Source organism: Salmo trutta, chromosome 14 (assembly GCF_901001165.1).
Source record: "Salmo trutta chromosome 14, fSalTru1.1, whole genome shotgun sequence".
In the NCBI taxonomy this organism is placed as follows: Eukaryota; Metazoa; Chordata; class Actinopteri; order Salmoniformes; family Salmonidae; genus Salmo; species Salmo trutta.
This window is the reverse complement of record NC_042970.1, coordinates 66,508,574-66,528,934: the sequence shown is the minus strand read 5'-3', so window position 1 is coordinate 66,528,934 and position 20,361 is coordinate 66,508,574. Positions and strand designations below refer to the sequence as shown.

The 20,361-nt window shown below is 42.0% G+C and overlaps 1 protein-coding gene across 5 annotated transcripts; it reads right to left on the bottom strand.

Moving 5' to 3' along the window:
• Positions 1-231: 231 nt before the first annotated feature.
• Positions 232-18,385, bottom strand: LOC115208705 (neuroblast differentiation-associated protein AHNAK). Of its 5 annotated transcripts, none has more exons than XM_029777001.1 (6): positions 17,961-18,385; positions 9,414-9,467; positions 9,031-9,151; positions 8,539-8,711; positions 3,110-8,323; positions 232-2,926 (listed from the first exon to the last, which is right to left on the bottom strand). In XM_029777001.1, exons 2-6 carry the CDS (start codon positions 9,414-9,416, stop codon positions 539-541), a joined length of 7,899 nt encoding a protein of 2,632 aa, XP_029632861.1. In that variant the 5' UTR covers positions 9,417-9,467; positions 17,961-18,385; the 3' UTR covers positions 232-538. The 5 variants fall into 5 exon arrangements, with proteins under 5 accessions (XP_029632861.1, XP_029632862.1, XP_029632863.1 ...); XM_029777002.1 differs by having other exon boundaries at positions 232-3,292; positions 3,908-8,323; XM_029777003.1 differs by having other exon boundaries at positions 232-3,109; positions 3,908-8,323; positions 17,961-18,384.
• Between the last annotated feature and the right edge of the window lie 1,976 nt (positions 18,386-20,361).

The following is a 20,361-nucleotide window of genomic DNA, read 5'->3' as shown; positions in this document are numbered from 1 at the left end:
GTTCAAAAGTAAGGGAAATAAGCATTGCTTGCTGTTTGGGGTTTTAGGCTGGGTTTCTGTACAGCACTTTGTAACATCAGCTGACAGTAAGAAGGGCTTTATAAATACATTTTATTGATAAGGTCTACTGTCAGAATTGGGTCAGAATAATGAAGCCTAGGCTAATGAATTTTAAAGTTGTTTTGAATTAATCATTTTGTTGAATTCATGTAAAGAAAGATAAAACAAAGATTTATAAAAGTTACTAAATCCCATTTAATTTTATTACAATGAAGAGAAAAATACCATTCGAATAGCTTATCAACAGAACATAACAAACCTTTAATACATTTTTTTAATCACTTGACAAAAGAAAGCTTTACACATTCGTTTTCAACATGTTCATAACAAATACCAATCAATTTACATAAAAAAGTACAAATAAGTGCAAATAATCTGATGCTTGTTTTATATGTAACAGACGTTTTCTGCATTATGTTTCAACAGAAGATTGTGATTGAAACCAGCTTAAAAGGACATTTAGTCAGTTGTCTGAACGCTATATAAGCTTGGAAAGCCAGAATGTTGACCCTTTTAAGTTCTCATCTTCTGGAACTTCAAGGTCCACATTTGATGCACTGAAGTCGAGACTTCTGAGTGTATGAGATCTACGGTTTGACTCTTCCTTGTGATGATTTTTCAGGCTCCCAGTTCCGTCTGGTACATCCCCTTTGAGATGTTTGGGAAATACAGTGACAAAATATCCTTCTTGATCTTCAGACATTTTGGGGCTTGAACCATGAGTAAAATTTGACATGGATGTTCCAATTTCAGACTGTTTTGGACTTCTCCTTTTTGTTCTGCTGGTTTCACCAGCTGGGACTTTCATATGATGTGTATTGCCCTTGAGGTCAGTTCTACTCAAATGTAAATCTGGCTGTGAAACCTCGACTCCATACCTTGGGGGTGGGAGTTTAGGGACTGAGGCGTTAATACTGGCAAGACTTGAGTCTATATCAAGGTCTGGTATTCTTGTATGACTGCCCAATTTAGAAGTCTTGGATTTTGACATTTTTAATTTCCCTGTGGAATCATTAAGGTCTGAACCTCTCAGTTCCAAACCAGATGCTTCATACTCAACTTTTGGCAAATCAATATCTGCAATGGGATAACTGGCCCTTCCTTTGACCTTCCTAGACTTCCTATCAGTGTGTGGCAGTGTCACTTCTGTATCTCTGTCTTCTGCTTGCACTTTTATATGCGCTCCACCTGGGATATCAGATCTGCGTTTACTATGAGATGACACTTTGTATTCTGGGCTTCTGATATCAGCTTTGGGTATGCTCAGGCTGACATCTGGGTGACTAACTTTCAAGTCTGGTGCTTTTAGATTCACTTTAGCCTTTGGAGGAGAAATGTCATTTGTTTTCATAAAGTCCATATGTGTACCTGCCCTTAGATTGGGACTTCCAAACTGAGGCAACTTAAAGGATGGCAGTTTGAGTTTTTCAGATTGTATAGCAATGTCACTGTCTGGCAAATTGAGATCAGCTTGGGGGCCTTTGAGATTACCAGAGGGAACACTTATGTCTAAATCTGGACTACCGATCGCTGTGTTTACTTTCAGGGCTGACAAGCTCAGGTCCGGTCCATCAATGTCTCCATCTATTCCAGGATCTGGACCTTTCAAGCCAGAAAGGCCGAATTTAGGCATTTTGAGTTGGGGCATTTTGAATTTCCCATAGGGGGCATCAATGTTCATATCTGGAGTGTCTACATCTACCTTAGGGGCTTCTAGGTCAACTGTAGGTAGGTCCAGGTGTGGTGAACCAATCCCACCTTTCATCTTTGACAATTTAAAACCAATGTCAGCACTGATGTCATGGTCTGGTCTTTTTGGACTAGACAACGCAAATTTAGGCATTTTGGGCATTTTGAATGAAGGAGTGTTGATGTCAAAATCAGGGGCTTTGATGCTATCATTTGGCCTCTCTATGGTTGGAACTCTGAATCTACCTGAGGGCATATCTGGAGCATTGAGGTCTAGTTTGGGCCCTCTGAGATGACCCTTAGGTAGTTTCAAATCTGGGGGACTGATTCCCCCTTTTAGCTTTGGGGCTGAGAGGTCAATATTGGGTAAGTCATAATCTACATTTGGGCCAGATAGTCTGAAATCAGGCATCTTCAAATCAGGCATTTTTAGACCTGTTTTGGGACCTTTGAGGTTAGCTGTGGGGGCATTGATATCTATATCTGGGCCCTCGAAGTCTCCATCAATGTCAACATCTGGTCCCTTTAGGCCCCTGAATTTAGGCATTTTAAATTTTGGCATTTTGAATTTCCCAGAAGGTGCATTTATGTCAAGATCTGGGGTATTCACATCTAGTTTAGGGGCTTTGAGGTCAGCATCTGGTAAATTCAAATCTGGGAAATCAATTCCCCCCTTTATCTTTGGGGCTTTGAGATTCAGTTTTGTGGATTTTGGCATTTTACCAGACAGCACAAATTTGGGCATTTTCAGTTTACCAGAGGGGCCATCAATGTCTAGATCAGGAGCATTCAGATCAACCTTTGGTTTCTTCAATGTAGGTACATTGACTTTACCGGAGGGCATATTAAAGTTTACATCTGGTGCATTGAGGTCTAATTTGGGGCCTTTGAGGTCTACATGTGGCAGATCCAAATCTGGGGGACTAATTCCCCCTTTAAACTTGGGGGCTGAAAGATCTAAGTCAGGCCCCTTAACTTTTGGTCCAGAGAATCCTAAATCTGGCATCTTGAAAGTTGGCATTTTGAGTTTTCCTGATGGACTGTCAATATCAGTGTCTGGAATGTTTAGGCCTGCTTTGGGACCCTTGAGTTTGGGAGATGACAAGTTCAGATCTGGTCCCTCTATAGCGCCATTAATGTCAACATCTGGTCCCTTTAGGCCTCTGAATTTAGGCATCTTGAATTTCCCTGAGGGTGCATTGATGTCTACATCTGGAGCATTCACATCTAGTTTAGGGGCTTTGAGGTCAGCATCTGGTAAATTCAGGTCTGAAAAATCAATTCCCCCCTTCATCTTTGGAGCTTTAAGATTTAATTTGGGAGATTTTGGCATTGTACCAGGCAGCCCAAATTTAGGCATCTTGAATTTCCCTGAGGGTGCATTGATGTCGAGATCTGGAGCATTCACATCTAGTTTAGGGGCTTTGAGGTCAGCATCTGGGAAATTCAGGTCTGGGAAATCAATTCCCCCCTTCATCTTTGGAGCTTTAAGATTTAATTTGGGAGATTTTGGCATTGTACCAGACAGCCCAAATTTAGGCATCTTGAATTTCCCTGAGGGTGCATTGATGTCGAGATCTGGAGCATTCACATCTAGTTTAGGGGCTTTGAGGTCAGCATCTGGTAAATTCAGGTCTGGAAAATCAATTCCCCCCTTTATCTTTGGGGCTTTGAGATTCAGTTTTGTGGATTTTGGCATTTTACCAGACAGCACAAATTTGGGCATTTTCAGTTTACCAGAGGGGCCATCAATGTCCAGATCAGGAGCATTCAGATCAACCTTTGGTTTCTTCAATGTAGGTACATTGACTTTACCGGAGGGCATATTAAAGTTTACATCTGGTGCATTGAGGTCTAATTTGGGGCCTTTGAGGTCTACATGTGGCAGATCCAAATCTGGGGGACTAATTCCCCCTTTAAACTTGGGGGCTGAAAGATCTAAGTCAGGCCCCTTAACTTTTGGTCCAGAGAATCCTAAATCTGGCATCTTGAAAGTTGGCATTTTGAGTTTTCCTGATGGACTGTCAATATCAGTGTCTGGAATGTTTAGGCCTGCTTTGGGACCCTTGAGTTTGGGAGATGACAAGTTCAGATCTGGTCCCTCTATAGCGCCATTAATGTCAACATCTGGTCCCTTTAGGCCTCTGAATTTAGGCATCTTGAATTTCCCTGAGGGTGCATTGATGTCGAGATCTGGAGCATTCACATCTAGTTTAGGGGCTTTGAGGTCAGCATCTGGTAAATTCAGGTCTGAAAAATCAATTCCCCCCTTCATCTTTGGAGCTTTAAGATTTAATTTGGGAGATTTTGGCATTGTACCAGGCAGCCCAAATTTAGGCATCTTGAATTTCCCTGAGGGTGCATTGATGTCGAGATCTGGAGCATTCACATCTAGTTTAGGGGCTTTGAGGTCAGCATCTGGTAAATTCAGGTCTGGAAAATCAATTCCCCCCTTTATCTTTGGGGCTTTGAGATTCAGTTTTGTGGATTTTGGCATTTTACCAGACAGCACAAATTTGGGCATTTTCAGTTTACCAGAGGGGCCATCAATGTCCAGATCAGGAGCATTCAGATCAACCTTTGGTTTCTTCAATGTAGGTACATTGACTTTACTGGAGGGCATATTAAAGTTTACATCTGGTGCATTGAGGTCTAATTTGGGGCCTTTGAGGTCTACATGTGGCAGATCCAAATCTGGGGGACTAATTCCCCCTTTAAACTTGGGGGCTGAAAGATCTAAGTCAGGCCCCTTAACTTTTGGTCCAGAGAATCCTAAATCTGGCATCTTGAAAGTTGGCATTTTGAGTTTTCCTGATGGACTGTCAATATCAGTGTCTGGAATGTTTAGGCCTGCTTTGGGACCCTTGAGTTTGGGAGATGACAAGTTCAGATCTGGTCCCTCTATAGCGCCATTAATGTCAACATCTGGTCCCTTTAGGCCTCTGAATTTAGGCATCTTGAATTTCCCTGAGGGTGCATTGATGTCGAGATCTGGAGCATTCACATCTAGTTTAGGGGCTTTGAGGTCAGCATCTGGTAAATTCAGGTCTGAAAAATCAATTCCCCCCTTCATCTTTGGAGCTTTAAGATTTAATTTGGGAGATTTTGGCATTGTACCAGGCAGCCCAAATTTAGGCATCTTGAATTTCCCTGAGGGTGCATTGATGTCGAGATCTGGAGCATTCACATCTAGTTTAGGGGCTTTGAGGTCAGCATCTGGGAAATTCAGGTCTGGGAAATCAATTCCCCCCTTCATCTTTGGAGCTTTAAGATTTAATTTGGGAGATTTTGGCATTGTACCAGACAGCCCAAATTTAGGCATCTTGAATTTCCCTGAGGGTGCATTGATGTCGAGATCTGGAGCATTCACATCTAGTTTAGGGGCTTTGAGGTCAGCATCTGGTAAATTCAGGTCTGGAAAATCAATTCCCCCCTTCATCTTTGGAGCTTTAATATTTAATTTGGGAGATTTTGGCATTGTACCAGACAGCCCAAATTTAGGCATCTTGAATTTCCCTGAGGGTGCATTGATGTCGAGATCTGGAGCATTCACATCTAGTTTAGGGGCTTTGAGGTCAGCATCTGGTAAATTCAGGTCTGGAAAATCAATTCCCCCCTTCATCTTTGGAGCTTTAATATTTAATTTGGGAGATTTTGGCATTGTACCAGACAGCCCAAATTTAGGCATCTTGAATTTCCCTGAGGGTGCATTGATGTCGAGATCTGGAGCATTCACATCTAGTTTAGGGGCTTTGAGGTCAGCATCTTTTAAATTCAGGTCTGGAAAATCAATTCCCCCCTTCATCTTTGGAGCTTTAATATTTAATTTGGGAGATTTTGGCATTGTACCAGACAGCCCAAATTTAGGCATCTTGAATTTCCCTGAGGGTGCATTGATGTCGAGATCTGGAGCATTCACATCTAGTTTAGGGGCTTTGAGGTCAGCATCTGGTAAATTCAGGTCTGGAAAATCAATTCCCCCCTTCATCTTTGGAGCTTTAATATTTAATTTGGGAGATTTTGGCATTTTACCAGACAGCCCAAATTTGGGCATTTTAAGTTTACCAGAGGGGCCATCAATGTCCAGACCAGGAGCATTCAGATCAACCTTTGGTTTCTTCAATGTAGGTACTTTGACTTTACCTGAGGGCATATTCAAGTCTACATCTGGTGCATTGAGGTCTAATTTGGGGCCTTTGAGGTCTACATGTGGCAGATCTAAATTTGGGGGACTAATTCCCCCTTTTAACTTGGGGGCTGAAAGATCTAAGTCAGGCCCCTTAACTTTTGGTCCAGAGAATCCTAAATCTGGCATCTTGAAAGTTGGCATTTTGAGTTTTCCTGATGGACTGTCAATATCAGTGTCTGGAATGTTTAGGTCTGCTTTGGGACCCTTGAGTTTGGGAGATGACAAGTTCCGATCTGGTCCCTCTATAGCGCCATTAATGTCAACATCTTGTCCCTTTAGGCCTCTGAATTTAGGCATCTTGAATTTCCCTGAGGGTGCATTGATGTCTACATCTGGAGCATTCACATCTAGTTTAGGGGCTTTGAGGTCAGCATCTGGTAAATTCAGGTCTGAAAAATCAATTCCCCCCTTCATCTTTGGAGCTTTAAGATTTAATTTGGGAGATGTTGGCATTGTACCAGACAGCCCAAATTTTGGCATCTTGAATTTCCCTGAGGGTGCATTGATGTCGAGATCTGGAGCATTCACATCTAGTTTAGGGGCTTTGAGGTCAGCATCTGGTAAATTCAGGTCTGGAAAATCAATTCCCCCCTTCATCTTTGGAGCTTTAATATTTAATTTGGGAGATTTTGGCATTGTACCAGACAGCCCAAATTTAGGCATCTTGAATTTCCCTGAGGGTGCATTGATGTCGAGATCTGGAGCATTCACATCTAGTTTAGGGGCTTTGAGGTCAGCATCTGGTAAATTCAGGTCTGAAAAATCAATTCCCCCCTTCATCTTTGGAGCTTTGAGATTCAATTTGGGAGATTTTGGCATTTTACCAGACAGCCCAAATTTGGGCATTTTCAGTTTACCAGAGGGGCCATTAATGGCCAGATCAGGAGCATTCAGATCAACCTTTGGTTTCTTCAACGTAGGTACTTTGACTTTACCTGAGGGCATATTAAAGTTTACATCTGATGCCTTGAGGTCTAATTTGGGGCCTTTGAGGTCTACATGTGGCAGATCCAAATCTGGGGGACTAATTCCCCCTTTAAACTTTGGGGCTGAAAGATCCAAGTCTGGATTTTTTACCTCAAAGTCAGGCCCTTGAACATCTGGCCCTGAGAAGCCAAAGTCTGGCATTTTAAAACTTGGCATCTTTAATTTTCCATATGGGCTACCTACATCCAAGTCTGATCGTTTTAATTTGGAAGATGATAAGCTCAGGTTGGGTCCGTCCAAGTCTCCATCAATGCCATCAATGTCAATATCTGGAGTGTTTACATCTAATTTAAGTTCTTTCAGGTCGACTTTGGGTAAATTCAAGTCAGGTGCATCAAGCCCACCTTTTATCTTGGGAGCTTTGAGACTTACCTTTGGTGTTTTTACATCAGCATCAATGCCAAGATCTGGTCCTTTTTGTACTGTGCGAGAGAGCCTAACCTTAGGCAATTCAAAATAACCAGAGGGATCATCCACATCAAGGTTTGGGTTTTTCAGTTTCTTGGAGGACCAGACTCTGATTTTACTTGAAGGCATATTCATCATGCTGACATCTGGGGCTTGCAGATCTAGATTAGGACCTTTGAGATTAACATCTGGTGTTTGTAGGTCTCGTTGGGGACCTTTGAGATTTTTATCTGGGATCCTCATATTTGGTGTATCAACCTCAAGGCTGGGTACATTTACTCTGGGTCCAGAGAGACCCAAGTCAGGCATCTTAAATTTGGGCATTTTTACATTTTTGCCTCTTTCAATATCAAACTTTGGGGCGTTGATATTTAAAGTAGGTCCAGTGACAACCTCCTCTGGTAGATTGAGCTCTGCTTCTGGGACATTGATATTTCCTACAACTTTGGGAAGTGGATCTATAACTTTTAGGTCAAGATCAGGGCATTTGAGGTCAACTTCGGGCAAAGACATATCAAATTCTAGAACATCGATAGCATCTATATCAGTTTCAAGATATGGCCTTTCCAGGTTAACTGATGGAGCATCAATGTTTAGTGACCCATTCAAATGAGGCAGGGAGAGATCTGATGCACTAATTTTGGCATTAGGCAATGAAAGTTCTCCACCGCGAGCATCAGGTACCGCGCCTTTGACATCAAGTTTAGGCACCTTTAACTTTGGAGCAGAGAATTTGAGGTCTGGAGACTCTAGGTAGGTAGGAGCATCTACTTTGGGTGTCTCCACAACTGGGTTATCCGTGGTGAGGACAGGGAGTTTGAGGTCACCTTTCACTTTAGGCTTGTCCCAGAGAGGTCCCGGTCCCTTGCCCTTCACCTGTCCATTATGGGAGCCTCTTTCCCCAGCACCTGCAGGTTGTCCAGGGCTGTCATTTGTCATGAACCTATTTATTTTGGCATTGTAGAGTCTATTATATGAATCCTTCAGCATCTGTGAAGAGAAACCAATCCTTCAAATTCCTTCAAACTACACGCAGAGACATAAAAATGGTATCCACAAGGTTATCTGACTCTGGGGAAGTAAATAAAGGGCTTCATTGCCAACATCTCAAACTGACCCTTTAACAAACAACATATTTTATCCAGCAACCTTCTGAAATAATTTCCCCCCCTGCTTATTCTATTTACTAACTATATTCCACAAACCTCCTCTGGTGCTTTGATGCTGTCCAAGGTCCCCATACTCTTGCTCAAATTATTTTTAGTCAGAACTTGAACCTTCTCATCAAATCCATTATCATCCATCAGCTTCAGTATTTTCAACACATCGTCTTTCGAAAGTTGGTCAAAGTTGATTGTGGCACCCACAATTTCATCTCCTGAAAAAAAAAGATCTTCTACATTTACGTCATTTAGCAGACGCTCTACTTACAGTAGCGAATGCATACATTTTTTTTGTTTTTTGTACTGGCCCCCCATGGGAATCAAACCCACAACCCTGGCGTTGCACACACCATGCTGGCGTTGCAAACACCATGCTCTACCAACTGAGCCACAGGGAAGCCTGTGGCTCAGTTGCACTGTATTTTACTGTTCCACATAATTCAGACAACAATCCAAAATGTGAAATTTTACATTTTCTCAAAGAAATGTAAATACCAAAACAAAAAGTGTATACATTAAATAAGAGACTCATACCTTCTTTGAGCCCATGATTGCCAGAAGAGCCACCGATAACGCTAGAGATAACCAATCCTCCCTTTTCTGATTCCTCCAGCATCAGCCCCTCAGAGAGGCTCCTTCCCCTACGGTGACCAGGCTAAAAGCAGATATACAAAGGTAGGTGTGTAGCATCAGCATTGGTCATGTTTCAAACATCAAATAGAATTTCAACAATGAACTTAGAAATGTTATTTACAATAACATTTGTTATAGATTTTTAAAATGAAATTCACTTCCAGAAAGCAATGTTGGGGCATAGGTGTTTTTCAAAAAGTACATTTCTTTTTGCTTAGCTTATTGTGTTGGAATATGCTTGTTATTACTATCATCATGGCTAATGGATGAATGATCTCACATACCATGATCCTGATGTTTTCACAGCAGCCTTTAATGAAACGCTCTTCTGTTTAAACCTGTTGAGGAGGAAAGAATCAATTGAAAATAAATTCTCAGCTTGGTTTCATTCTATAATTATCAAATCATATAGGCCTAAATATATATAGGCCTTCAAGAGTATCAAATGCAAAGAAAGGTAATATTTCCACTCCAGAATTAAAACTACAAACAAATACAATAATGGCACAGCTCATTTTACCATAAAGACCAAAACCAGCTGAAACCACAACTAAAAAGGGGCTATGGAGGGGTAACCTGTTTACATAGCCTTCCCTGTAGCTCAGTTGGTAGAGCATGGTGTTTGCAACACCAGGGTTGTGGGTTCAATTCCCACGGGGGGCCAGCACAGAAAAAAAATGTATGAAATGTATGCATTCACTACTGTAAGTCGCTCTGGATAAGAGTGTCTGCTAAATGATGTAAAATGTAAATAACATAAGCAAATAGGTACATGGTTGACATTCAGGTAGCTGCACCTTTGAGGTGTGGCCTTGGGAGATGGAGGGAACAACAGGAACAAGTTTGTCCAGGGAAATAGTTGGGTGTACACTCAAAAGTGACCACACCCACCACTTTCTATTATGAAAAGCTTGCTGTGGCAGGGGCTCAAATTAAGTTATTTGTAAACAGTGTAAGTTGTGTAAGTGATTTGTGTCACATGCTTAGTGAGACTGCTGCTCTATGAGCAATAACTTGTGTGCTTTGCTACCAATTCCACAATAATCATAATTTACTTCATCAAATACCTCCAAAATATGAATATGTAAAAATATGAATCACTCAGATTTACTAAACCTCACTGAGTATACCAAACATTAGGAACACCTAATGCCCTCCCCCTTTTGCCCTCAGAACAGCCTCAATTGGTTGGGGCATGGACTCTACAAGGTGTCGAAAGCATTCCACAGGGATGTTGGCCCATGTTGACTCCAATGCTTCCCACGGTTGTGTCAAGTTGGCTGGATGTCCTTTGGGTGGTGGACCATTGTTGATACACACAGGAAACTGTTGAGTGTGAAAAACCCAGCAGGAAACTTAAATCAGTTTTACCTCATTTCTATCAGCATGTTACATGTGCAACCAGAGGGAAAGAAATTCTAGACCACCTTTAGTCCACACACAGAGACGCGTTCAAAGCTCTCCCTCGCCCTCCATTTGGCAAATCTGACCATAATTATATCCTCCTGTTTCCTGCTTACAAGCAAAAATTCAAGCAGGAAGCACCAGTGACACGGTCTATAAAAAAGTGGTCAGATGAAGCAGATGCTAAACTACAGGACTGTTTTGCTAGCACAGACTGGAATATGTTCTGGGATTCTTTCGATGGCATTGAGGAGTACACCACACTCACTGGCTTTATCAATCAGTGCATCGAGGACTTCGTCCCCAAGTGACTGTACGTACATACTCCAACCAGAAGCCATGGATTATAGTCAACATTCGCGCTGAGCTAAAAGGTAGAGCTGCCACTTTCAAGGAGCGGGATTCTAACACAGAAATTCATAAGAAATTCCGCTATGCCCTCCGATGAACAATCAAACAGGCAAAGCGTCAATACAGGACTAAGATCGAATCATACTATACCGGCTCCAATGCTCGTCGGATGTGGCAGGGCTTGCAAACTATTACAGAATACTAAGAGAAGCACAGCCGAGAGCTGCCCAGTGACACAATATCCTACCAGACGAGCTAAATAACTTCTATGTTTGCTTCGAGACAATAACACTGAAACATGCAAAAGAACATCAGCTGTTCCAGACTGTGTGATCATGCTCTCCGCAGCTGACGAGTAAGACCTTTAAACTGGTCAACATTCACAAGGCCGCAGGGCCAGACGGATTACCAGGACGCGTACTCCGAGCATTAGCTGACCAACTTGCAAGTGTCTTCACTGACATTTTCAACCTCTCCCTGTCTGAGTCTGTAATACCAACATGTTTCAAGCAGACCACCATAGTCCCTGTGCCCAAGAACAGTAAGGTAACCTGCCTAAATGACTACCGACCCGTAGCACTAACGTCTGTAGCCATGAAATGCTTTGAAAGGCTGGTCATGGCTCACATCAACACCATTATCACAGAAACCCACTCCAATTTGCATACCACACCAACAGATCCACAGATGATGCAATCTCTATTGCACTCCACACTGCCCTTTCACACCTGGACAAAAGGAACACCTATGTGAAAATGCTATTCATTGACTACAGCTCAGCGTTCAACACCATAGTGCCCTCAAAGCTCATCACTAAGCTAAGGACCCTGGGACTTAACACCTCCCTCTGCAACTGGATCCTGGACTTCCTAATGGGCCGCCCCCAGGTGGTAAGGGTAGGTAACAACACATCCGCCACATCCGCCTTCAACACGGGGGCCCCTCAGGAGTGCCACCTCAGTCCCCTCCTGTACTCCCTGTTCACTCATGACTGCACGGCCAGGCACGACTCCAACACCATCATTAAGTTTGCTGATGACACAACAGTAGTAGGCCTGATTACCGACAACGATGAAACAGCCTATAGGGAGGTCAGAGACCTTACCGTGTGGTTCAAGGAAACAACCTCTCCCTCAACTTGATCAAGACAAAGGAGATGATTGTGGACTACAGGAAAAGGAGGACCGAGCACACCCCCATTCTCATCGGCGGGCCTGTAGTGGAGCAGGTTGAGAGCTTCAAGTTCCTTGGCATCCACATCAACAACAAACTAACATGGTCCAAGCACACCAAGACAGTCATTGAGAGGGCACAAGAAAACCTATTCCCCCTCAGGAGACTGAAAAGATTTGGAATGGGTCCTCAGATCCTCAAAAGGTTCTACAGCTGCACCATTGAGAGCATCCTGACGGGTTGCATCACTGCCTGGTATGGCAACTGCTAGGCCTCCGACCGCAAGGCACTACAGAGGGTAGTGCGTAAGGCCCAGTACATTACCGGGGTCAAGTTTCCTGCCATCCAGGACCTCTATACCAGGCGGTGATTTCAAAGACTCCAGCCACCCTGGACTGTTCACTCTGTTAGACTGTTCTCTCTGTCAACGCGCAGCAAACGGTACCGGGGTGCCAAGTCTATGTCCAAGAGGCTTCTAAACAGCTTCTGCCCCCAAGCCATAAGACTCCTGAACGGCTAATCAAATGGCTACCCAGACTATTTGCATTGCCCCCCTCCCTCTTCTAAGCTGCTGCTACTCTCTGTTAATATCTATGCATAGTCACTTTAATAACTCTACCTACATGTACATATTACCTCAATTACCTCGACATCGGTGCCTCCGCACATTGACTCTGTACCGGTACCCCCTGTATATAGCCTCACTATTGTTATTTACAGCTGCTCTTTAATTATTTGTTGTTCCTATCTCTTACTTTTTGTTTAGGTATTTTCTTAAAACTGCAATGTTGGTTAAGGGTTTGTAAGTAAGCATTTCACTGTAAGGTCTACCTGTTGTATTTGGCGCGTGTGACAAATACAATTTGAAAAGATTTTAGTTGTTCTTGACACAATTCAGTGCGTCTGGAACCTACTACCATAGCCCGTTCAATGGAGCTCAAATGTTTTGTCTTGACCATTCACCCTCTGAATGACACACATACATGTCTCAATTGTCTCAAGGTTTAAAAATGATTCTTTATCCTGTCTCCTTCCCTTCATCTACATTGATTGACGTGGATTTACCAAGTGACATCAATAAGGGATCATAGCTTTCAGCTGGATTCACCTGGTCAGCAATGTTCCCTCTAGACTGTGCGCTCCCAGCCCCGAGACTGCTGCGCAGCTCCCCCCGGAGAAATATCAGCCCACGGAGAGACGTTCTCGAGCAGTGGACACCAACTGGTGATTTTTATATTTGTCTCGGGCTGTTGACGGTAGGTGCACCCGTTTCAGCTGCCTGGCGCACCTGGCAGGAGAACTGTTGCGATTTTGAATCATTTAATGTGTCTGAAGGTACAACTCTTCCTTCCCAATGGGCCCGGAGAGCCAGTGTACTATATATCTACCACTGGCCAATCCGAGGGCTCAGATTACCATGTCTGTAGTAACGTAGCAGGCATAAAAGAAAACAACAGCAAAGTTGAAACTGTCAGATTTAAAAACGTTTTAAACCATGAGAGACTGTCAATTCATTTTTATGAGTGTGTTCCTGTTTAAGTTCTTACTCAGCACTGTCAAGGCTTTGTATTCAACACTTTTATAAACCATAAAATGTGCATTCTTCCTATTTCATCTCAGCATTACAACAAGCACTGCAGTAGTAATGAATGAGCACTGGTGTAAAGTACTAAAGCAAAAATACTTGAAAGTACTACTTAGGTAGTTTTTTTGGGTATCTGTACTTTACTTTACTATTTATATTTTTGACAACTTTCACTTTTACTTCATTACATTCCTAAAGAAAATTCTGTACTTTTTACTCCAAACATTTCCCTGACACCCAAAAGTACTCATTACATTTTGAATGCTTAGCAGGACAGGAAATTGTCTAATTCACACACTTATCAAAAGAACATCCCTGGTCATCCCTACTCCCTCCTCTGATCTGGCGGACTCACTAAACACATGCTTCGTTTGTAAATTATATCTGAGTGTTGGAGCGTGGCCCTGGATATCCGTAACATAAGGAATTTGAAATGATTTATACTTTTACTTTTGATACTTAAGTATATTTTAGCAATTACATTTACTTTTGATAATTAAGTATATTTAAAACCAAATACTTTTAGACTTTTACTCAAGTAGTATTTTAGTGGGTCACTTTTACTTGAGTCATTTTTTATTCATGTATCATTACTTTTCTTCAAGTATAACAATTGGGTACTTTTTCCACCCCTGTGAACGAGTAGGAAAGTGTATCGATAGGCTTGCGTTGTTGTTATTATTAGCAGCTTGGGTCTTTTTTAATATCGAAGAATATTTAACTTACTCTGTTCATAGGAGAAACATCATGAATTTGTGCATGCGGCAGAAATAATGTGGTGGGACTCGAGTTTTGGCATCAGCTGGAAGACGGTGACCCGATTTGGTCAGTGTCAGTGGTGTAAAGGAAGAGAGGAGGGATGTAATCAGAGCTGTAGTAGGCCTATATGCAAATATACCATTGCCATATATGGAGCTGTGCCATTTACTTTGAACTGGACTGTATTTACACCAGGAGCGGTCTTGAGTAGATGTGCTTGTTTTGGGATCAAAGCAAGAGCTGCATGTAGCCACGTGGAACTCGACCAAGACAAGGTACAGTGGGGGAAAAAAGTATTTGATCCCCTGCTGATTTTGTACGTTTGCCCACTGACAAAGAAAGGATCAGTCTATAATTTTAATGGTAGGTTTATTTGAACAGTGAGAGACAGAATAACAACAAAAATATCCAGAAAAATGCATGTCAAAATGTTATAAATTGATTTGCATTTTAATGAGGGAAATAAGTATTTGACCCCCTCTTAATCAGAAAGATTTCTGGCTCCCAGGTGTCTTTTATACAGGTAACGAGCAGAGATTAGGAGCACACTCTTAAAGGGAGTGCTCCTAACCGCAGCTTGTTACCTGTAAAAAAGACACCTGTCCACAGAAGCAATCAATCAATCAGATTCCAAACTCTCCAGCATGGCCAAGACCAAAGAGCTCTCCAAGGATGTCAGGGACAAGATTGTAGACCTACACAAGGCTGGAATGGGCTACAAGACCATCGCCAAGCAGCTTGGTGAGAAGGTGACAACATTAGGTGCGATTATTCGCAAATGGAAGAAACACAAAAGAACTGTCAATATCCCTCGGCCTGGGGCTCCATGCAAGATCTCACCTTGTGGAGTTGCAATGATCATGAGAACGGTGAGGAATCAGCCCAGAACTACACGGGAGGTTCTTGTCAATGATCTCAAGGCAGCTGGGACCATAGTCACCAAGAAAACAATTGGTAACACACTACGCCGTGAAGGACTGAAATCCTGCAGTGCCTGCAAGGTCCCCCTGCTCAAGAATACATATACATGCCCGTCTGAAGTTTGCCAATGAACATCTGAATGACTCAGAGGACAACTGGTTAACGTGTTGTGGTCAGATGAGACCAAAATGGAGCTCTTTGACATCAACTCAACTCGCCGTGTTTGGAGGAGGAGGAATGCTGCCTATGACCCCAAGAACACCATCTCCACCGTCAAACATGGAGGTGGAAACATTATGCTTTGGGGGTGTTTTTCTGCTAAGGGGACAGGACAACTTCACCGCATCAAAGGGACGATGGACGGGGCCATGTACCGTCAAATCTTGGGCGAGAACCTCCTTCCCTCAGCCAGGGCATTGAAAATGGGTCGTGGATGGGTATTCCAGCATGACAATGACCCAAAACACACGGCCAAGGCAACAAAGGAGTGGCTCAAGAAGAAGCACATTAAGGTCCTGGAGTGGCCTAGCCAGTCTCCAGACCTTAATCCCATAGAAAATCTGTGGAGGGAGCTGAAGGTTCGAGTTGCCAAACGTCAGCCTCGAAACCTTAATGACTTGGAGAAGATCCCTCCTGAGATGTGTGCAAACCTGGTGGCCAACTACAAGAAACGTCTGACCTCTGTGATTGCCAACAAGGGTTTTGCCACCAAGTACTAAGTCATGTTTTGCAGAGGGGTCAAATACTTATGTCCCTCATTAAAATGCAAATCATTTTATAACATTTTTGACATGCGTTTTTCAGGATTTTTTTGTTGTTATTCTGTCTCTCACTGTTCAAATAAACCTACTATTAAAATTATAGACTGATCATTTCTTTGTAAGTGCAAACGTACAAAATCAGCAGGGGATCAAATACTTTTTTCCCCCACTGTAAGCTTTTGGTTTAATTAATTTATTACCACCGGGGACTGCCGGTGTAAGTGCTAAACTGCTTACTTACTGCACACTGTAACATTACTGCATGATTCTAGCGGGTTTACTAACGTGTTAGTTCTATTAGCTATGCTGACTATTACATTACTTTAGCTAATATGGTGACAACGATGTAAGCTGTGTGTAGCGGGTATGATATGGTTTGGCATGGAAAGATTTTTTCGCCTGGTCACATACAGCTGTGTTGTGCATTGAAGTCCATAAGTTGAAGAGAAAAGGTGAGAGCAGGAGAGCGCATAGCTGCGAGAAGGAATACAACATGGCTGCTACGAAAGTGAAATATGTTTTAGCGTGGTCAGGGGTGTATTCGTTCTGCAGATTCTGTTGAAAAAAGTTTATTAAACGGAAGCAAATGGATCAAAACGGGGATAAACATACCTACATTTGTCCAGTAGAAACTCTCTACATTTGTCCAATAGAAACTCTGGCACTGACTGCCACTGTCTGGTAGCCCCACATTATGATCAAACAGCCTCAGTAGTCTACTTGGCCACTGTTAAAACTGTAACTTAAAGCAGGAACAGCCTCAGTGTTCACAGTAAATGCACACTGGAAGTTGCACAGAAATGTCACAATGCTGAAATTTGCTCAGTGCTGCAAAAGGTTCCTGGTTCCTGAGTTAATTAAGCAATTAACATACCATCATGTATAAAAAAGCTGGGCAGGCCATTATTTTGGCTACCATGGCTATTCTCCCATTTTGGCTACTGTCGCTATGCCCCCATAGGATGACAATGCCCTCATTCACAGGGCACGAGTGGTCACTGAATGGTTTGATGAGCATGAAAACAATGTAAACCAAATGCCATGGCAGTCTCAGTCACCATATCTCAAACCAATTGAACACTTATGGGAGATTCTGGAGTGGCGCCTGAGACAGAATTTTCCACCACTATCAACAAAACATCAAATGACAGAATTTCTTGAGGAAGAATGGTGCCTCATCCCTCCAATAGAGTTCCAGACACATGTAGAATCTATGCCAAGGTGCATTGAAGCTGATGTGGCTCGTGGTGGCCCAACACCCTATTGAGACACTTTATGTTGGTGTTTCCTTTATTTTGGCAGTTACCTGTATGTACACTTAAAGAAGAGTGGACTGACAGTAAGCTAAAAGCTGAAATCATATTTTATGAAACATGGCACTTTATTGACAATTACTCTGTTAAAATAATTCCTATTATTTGACTTTCATTCACATTGTGCAGAGCTGTAAGAGATTAGAGGCTGACTGAGATTTTCTCCAAGTCTAAGGTTGTATTTTATGAGCTCTCTTTTGACTCAAGACAAACTAAAGGCATGTGAATATTTAACCTTTAATATGTACTGTACTGTACATACTACTGTACAAAAATATGCCAATTCAGAGTGTCTCTTCAAAATGTATGGCTTCTCCTACTCTATATGCATCCTTAATATCTTTTTTCAGGTATAAAATGTTTCACATCAGCATATTAAAACATGATCCATGCCAATAGTTACTGTAGACATTTGCATTACAAACCTGCACATACTGTTGCAAACTTGACACTCATCTAGCTACTACAATGATTACATCATTGTGGACTTCTTAAACAATAGCAATTGTACTTGGCACCATATGGTCTGGATGGAGTACTTAAGCAAAAGTTGGCAACTCTTACCTTAGGCTCCATTGGGCAATTTTGACTGGGTTTGTTCTTGTTATTCAGCCATTGAAGAGTTTAACCACCAATGTGAGAGAGTTGCGACACAGTGTTATCAGTCCCTGCCGTTTACTCCTGTAGGACTGCCTACCCCGTGCCTCAGTCAGCGAAAGCATACTCTCCCCAAAGCAGACAAACTGGTTCCACATTCGGCATGTCTTTCCAGCTGCACACCGTCACACACCCTCCCCAGTCCAGGTAGGCACGGTGATCACTGAAACCTGGCCTCTCAAGACTGGAACTGTGAGATAGAGGGAAATAAAACAAACAGAGCATTCTCCACGCCAAGACAGCTGGAAAACAAATGGTCTGGTAATAGAAAAAAAAAATGCAGAGGTGTGCCAAAAAGTTGTCTTGTTTCAAGGGAGGGGCAGCTATGCGTTCATTCATGACTCATGGTAATTATAAGACACAACAATGAAGGTGTGGCATGATCTAGGGATTAAGACTTGAATAGAACTGATTTATGAGACATTATAACATTCTTACTATGTAACCATACCTTTTAAGGTGGGGCTACTCCTCCTTCCAATTACCATTAATGACAATTATGTAATCATATTGACATTTTGATCAACCCAAACTCAACAAAACAATAACATGGGATGTGTAAAACAGAAATATAACTAATTATGACAATTATCAAAATGACGTTCAAGCAAACTCAATAAATAAAAACAGTGACAAGACGTGTAAAACCAGTAGAGACATTTTATTTTGAACATGTTACACCTTCATATTACTGTACATGAGAGTACTGACCACAAGTTAAAACGCTGTATGTAAAGGCGATTCTCCCTGAGTTGTTCTCTCTTACAGTATATTACAAAACAGAAACATTCTCAAATGACTGATATACAGTAGTTCTGCTACAGAATGGCTTGAAATCATCAGATGTACCAATATTGTGAGGAGCTTCCAAACAAATGTACTCTGTGTGAATGGTAAACAAATAGAAAAAGATTAACTTTAAAATGTCTTTATTTATCACAAAGTCTGTTCGTCTGTAGCACGTCCATACAGCAAACAGGATGTAAACATGCATTTTATCTATGTGAAGTATGTCCATTATTGTGCGCTCTGTCTAGCTATAACTATCATACTGCCAACAGACCAGGTGCAAGAGGAATCTCAGACATTCATAAATGATTGACGATGCTGCAAAGTGAATGACTGACTTGCTCTAGGAAGACGAATTTTCAGTCAAAATCCATTATAGCGCTATAAAATACTCCCTTCAATACAAAAGATATTAAAGTACTTATTCCATGTTTCTTCATTACCTCTGTGCTATTGACACATCAATTCCTTTGTACCACATTAACGTGTTTCTGAATAAAAAGCTAGAAAATTAACCTAACTTCCTAAATGGTAGTAAAAGAATAATCTCGCTCAGGTTAGACTATTCAGACTTTACTCTCTGAAGTCAAATGTCAGTCGGTGGACCTCGAGAAAGAAGTCTCCGCTCTTAACCACAGATCTAGGATCAGATTTCCCTACCCCCTATCCTAACCTTAACGATCATGGGGATTAGAAAAATCATACCCTGGACCAGTAATTATTATAGGGCCAACTTCTACCACCTCCATTGGACAGATGGTTGGTTGGTCCACCGATTCCAACCACCATTGGCCTCCTGTGGGGAAACAGAGAGAGATCCCCATTGACATTTCCCATTGTCATTAGTCCTCTAATGGCTTCGACTTCTCTCTCCCCCCTCCCACCAACCAGCTTGCAGAAAATGGAGTTGTCTCTTTGGCACAGATCAGCAGGGCTGTCAAACTCCACCACCTTCCCAGAATGCATCACCAGCACTCTGTCTGAGTCCATGGTGGTGTTGATCTTGTTGACAGAGAGAGAGAATCAAGGTCTTTATGAGTCACTATTCCCACCAAGCAATAAAGCACTGAATATGTACGTCGCTATGGATAACAGCCTCTGCTAAATGTTAGATGGTTCCTTACCCTGAAAGTAGTCTATGGACCAAGATAAACTGTAATCCACGGTACAGTTTAGTTTAAACATCCACTACAACCTTCAGCTAACTAACACCACAACCAACAATTAATGGAAGTGATGTGAGCATGTTTTTTTTAATGGCCAAAACGCCTTAAAAAAGTAACATCAAACCAAATATGGAATTGATTTTAATTGATTTCAAGTGATAATTCCTATTATTTGACATTCATTCACATTGTGCAGAGCTGTAAGAAACTAGAGGCTGACTGAGATTTTCTCCAAGTCTAAGGTTGTATTTTATGAGCTCTCTATTGACTCAAGATAAACTGTATGCTTGTGAATATTTAACTTTTAATATGTACTGTACTGTACATACTACTGTACAAAAAATATGCCAATT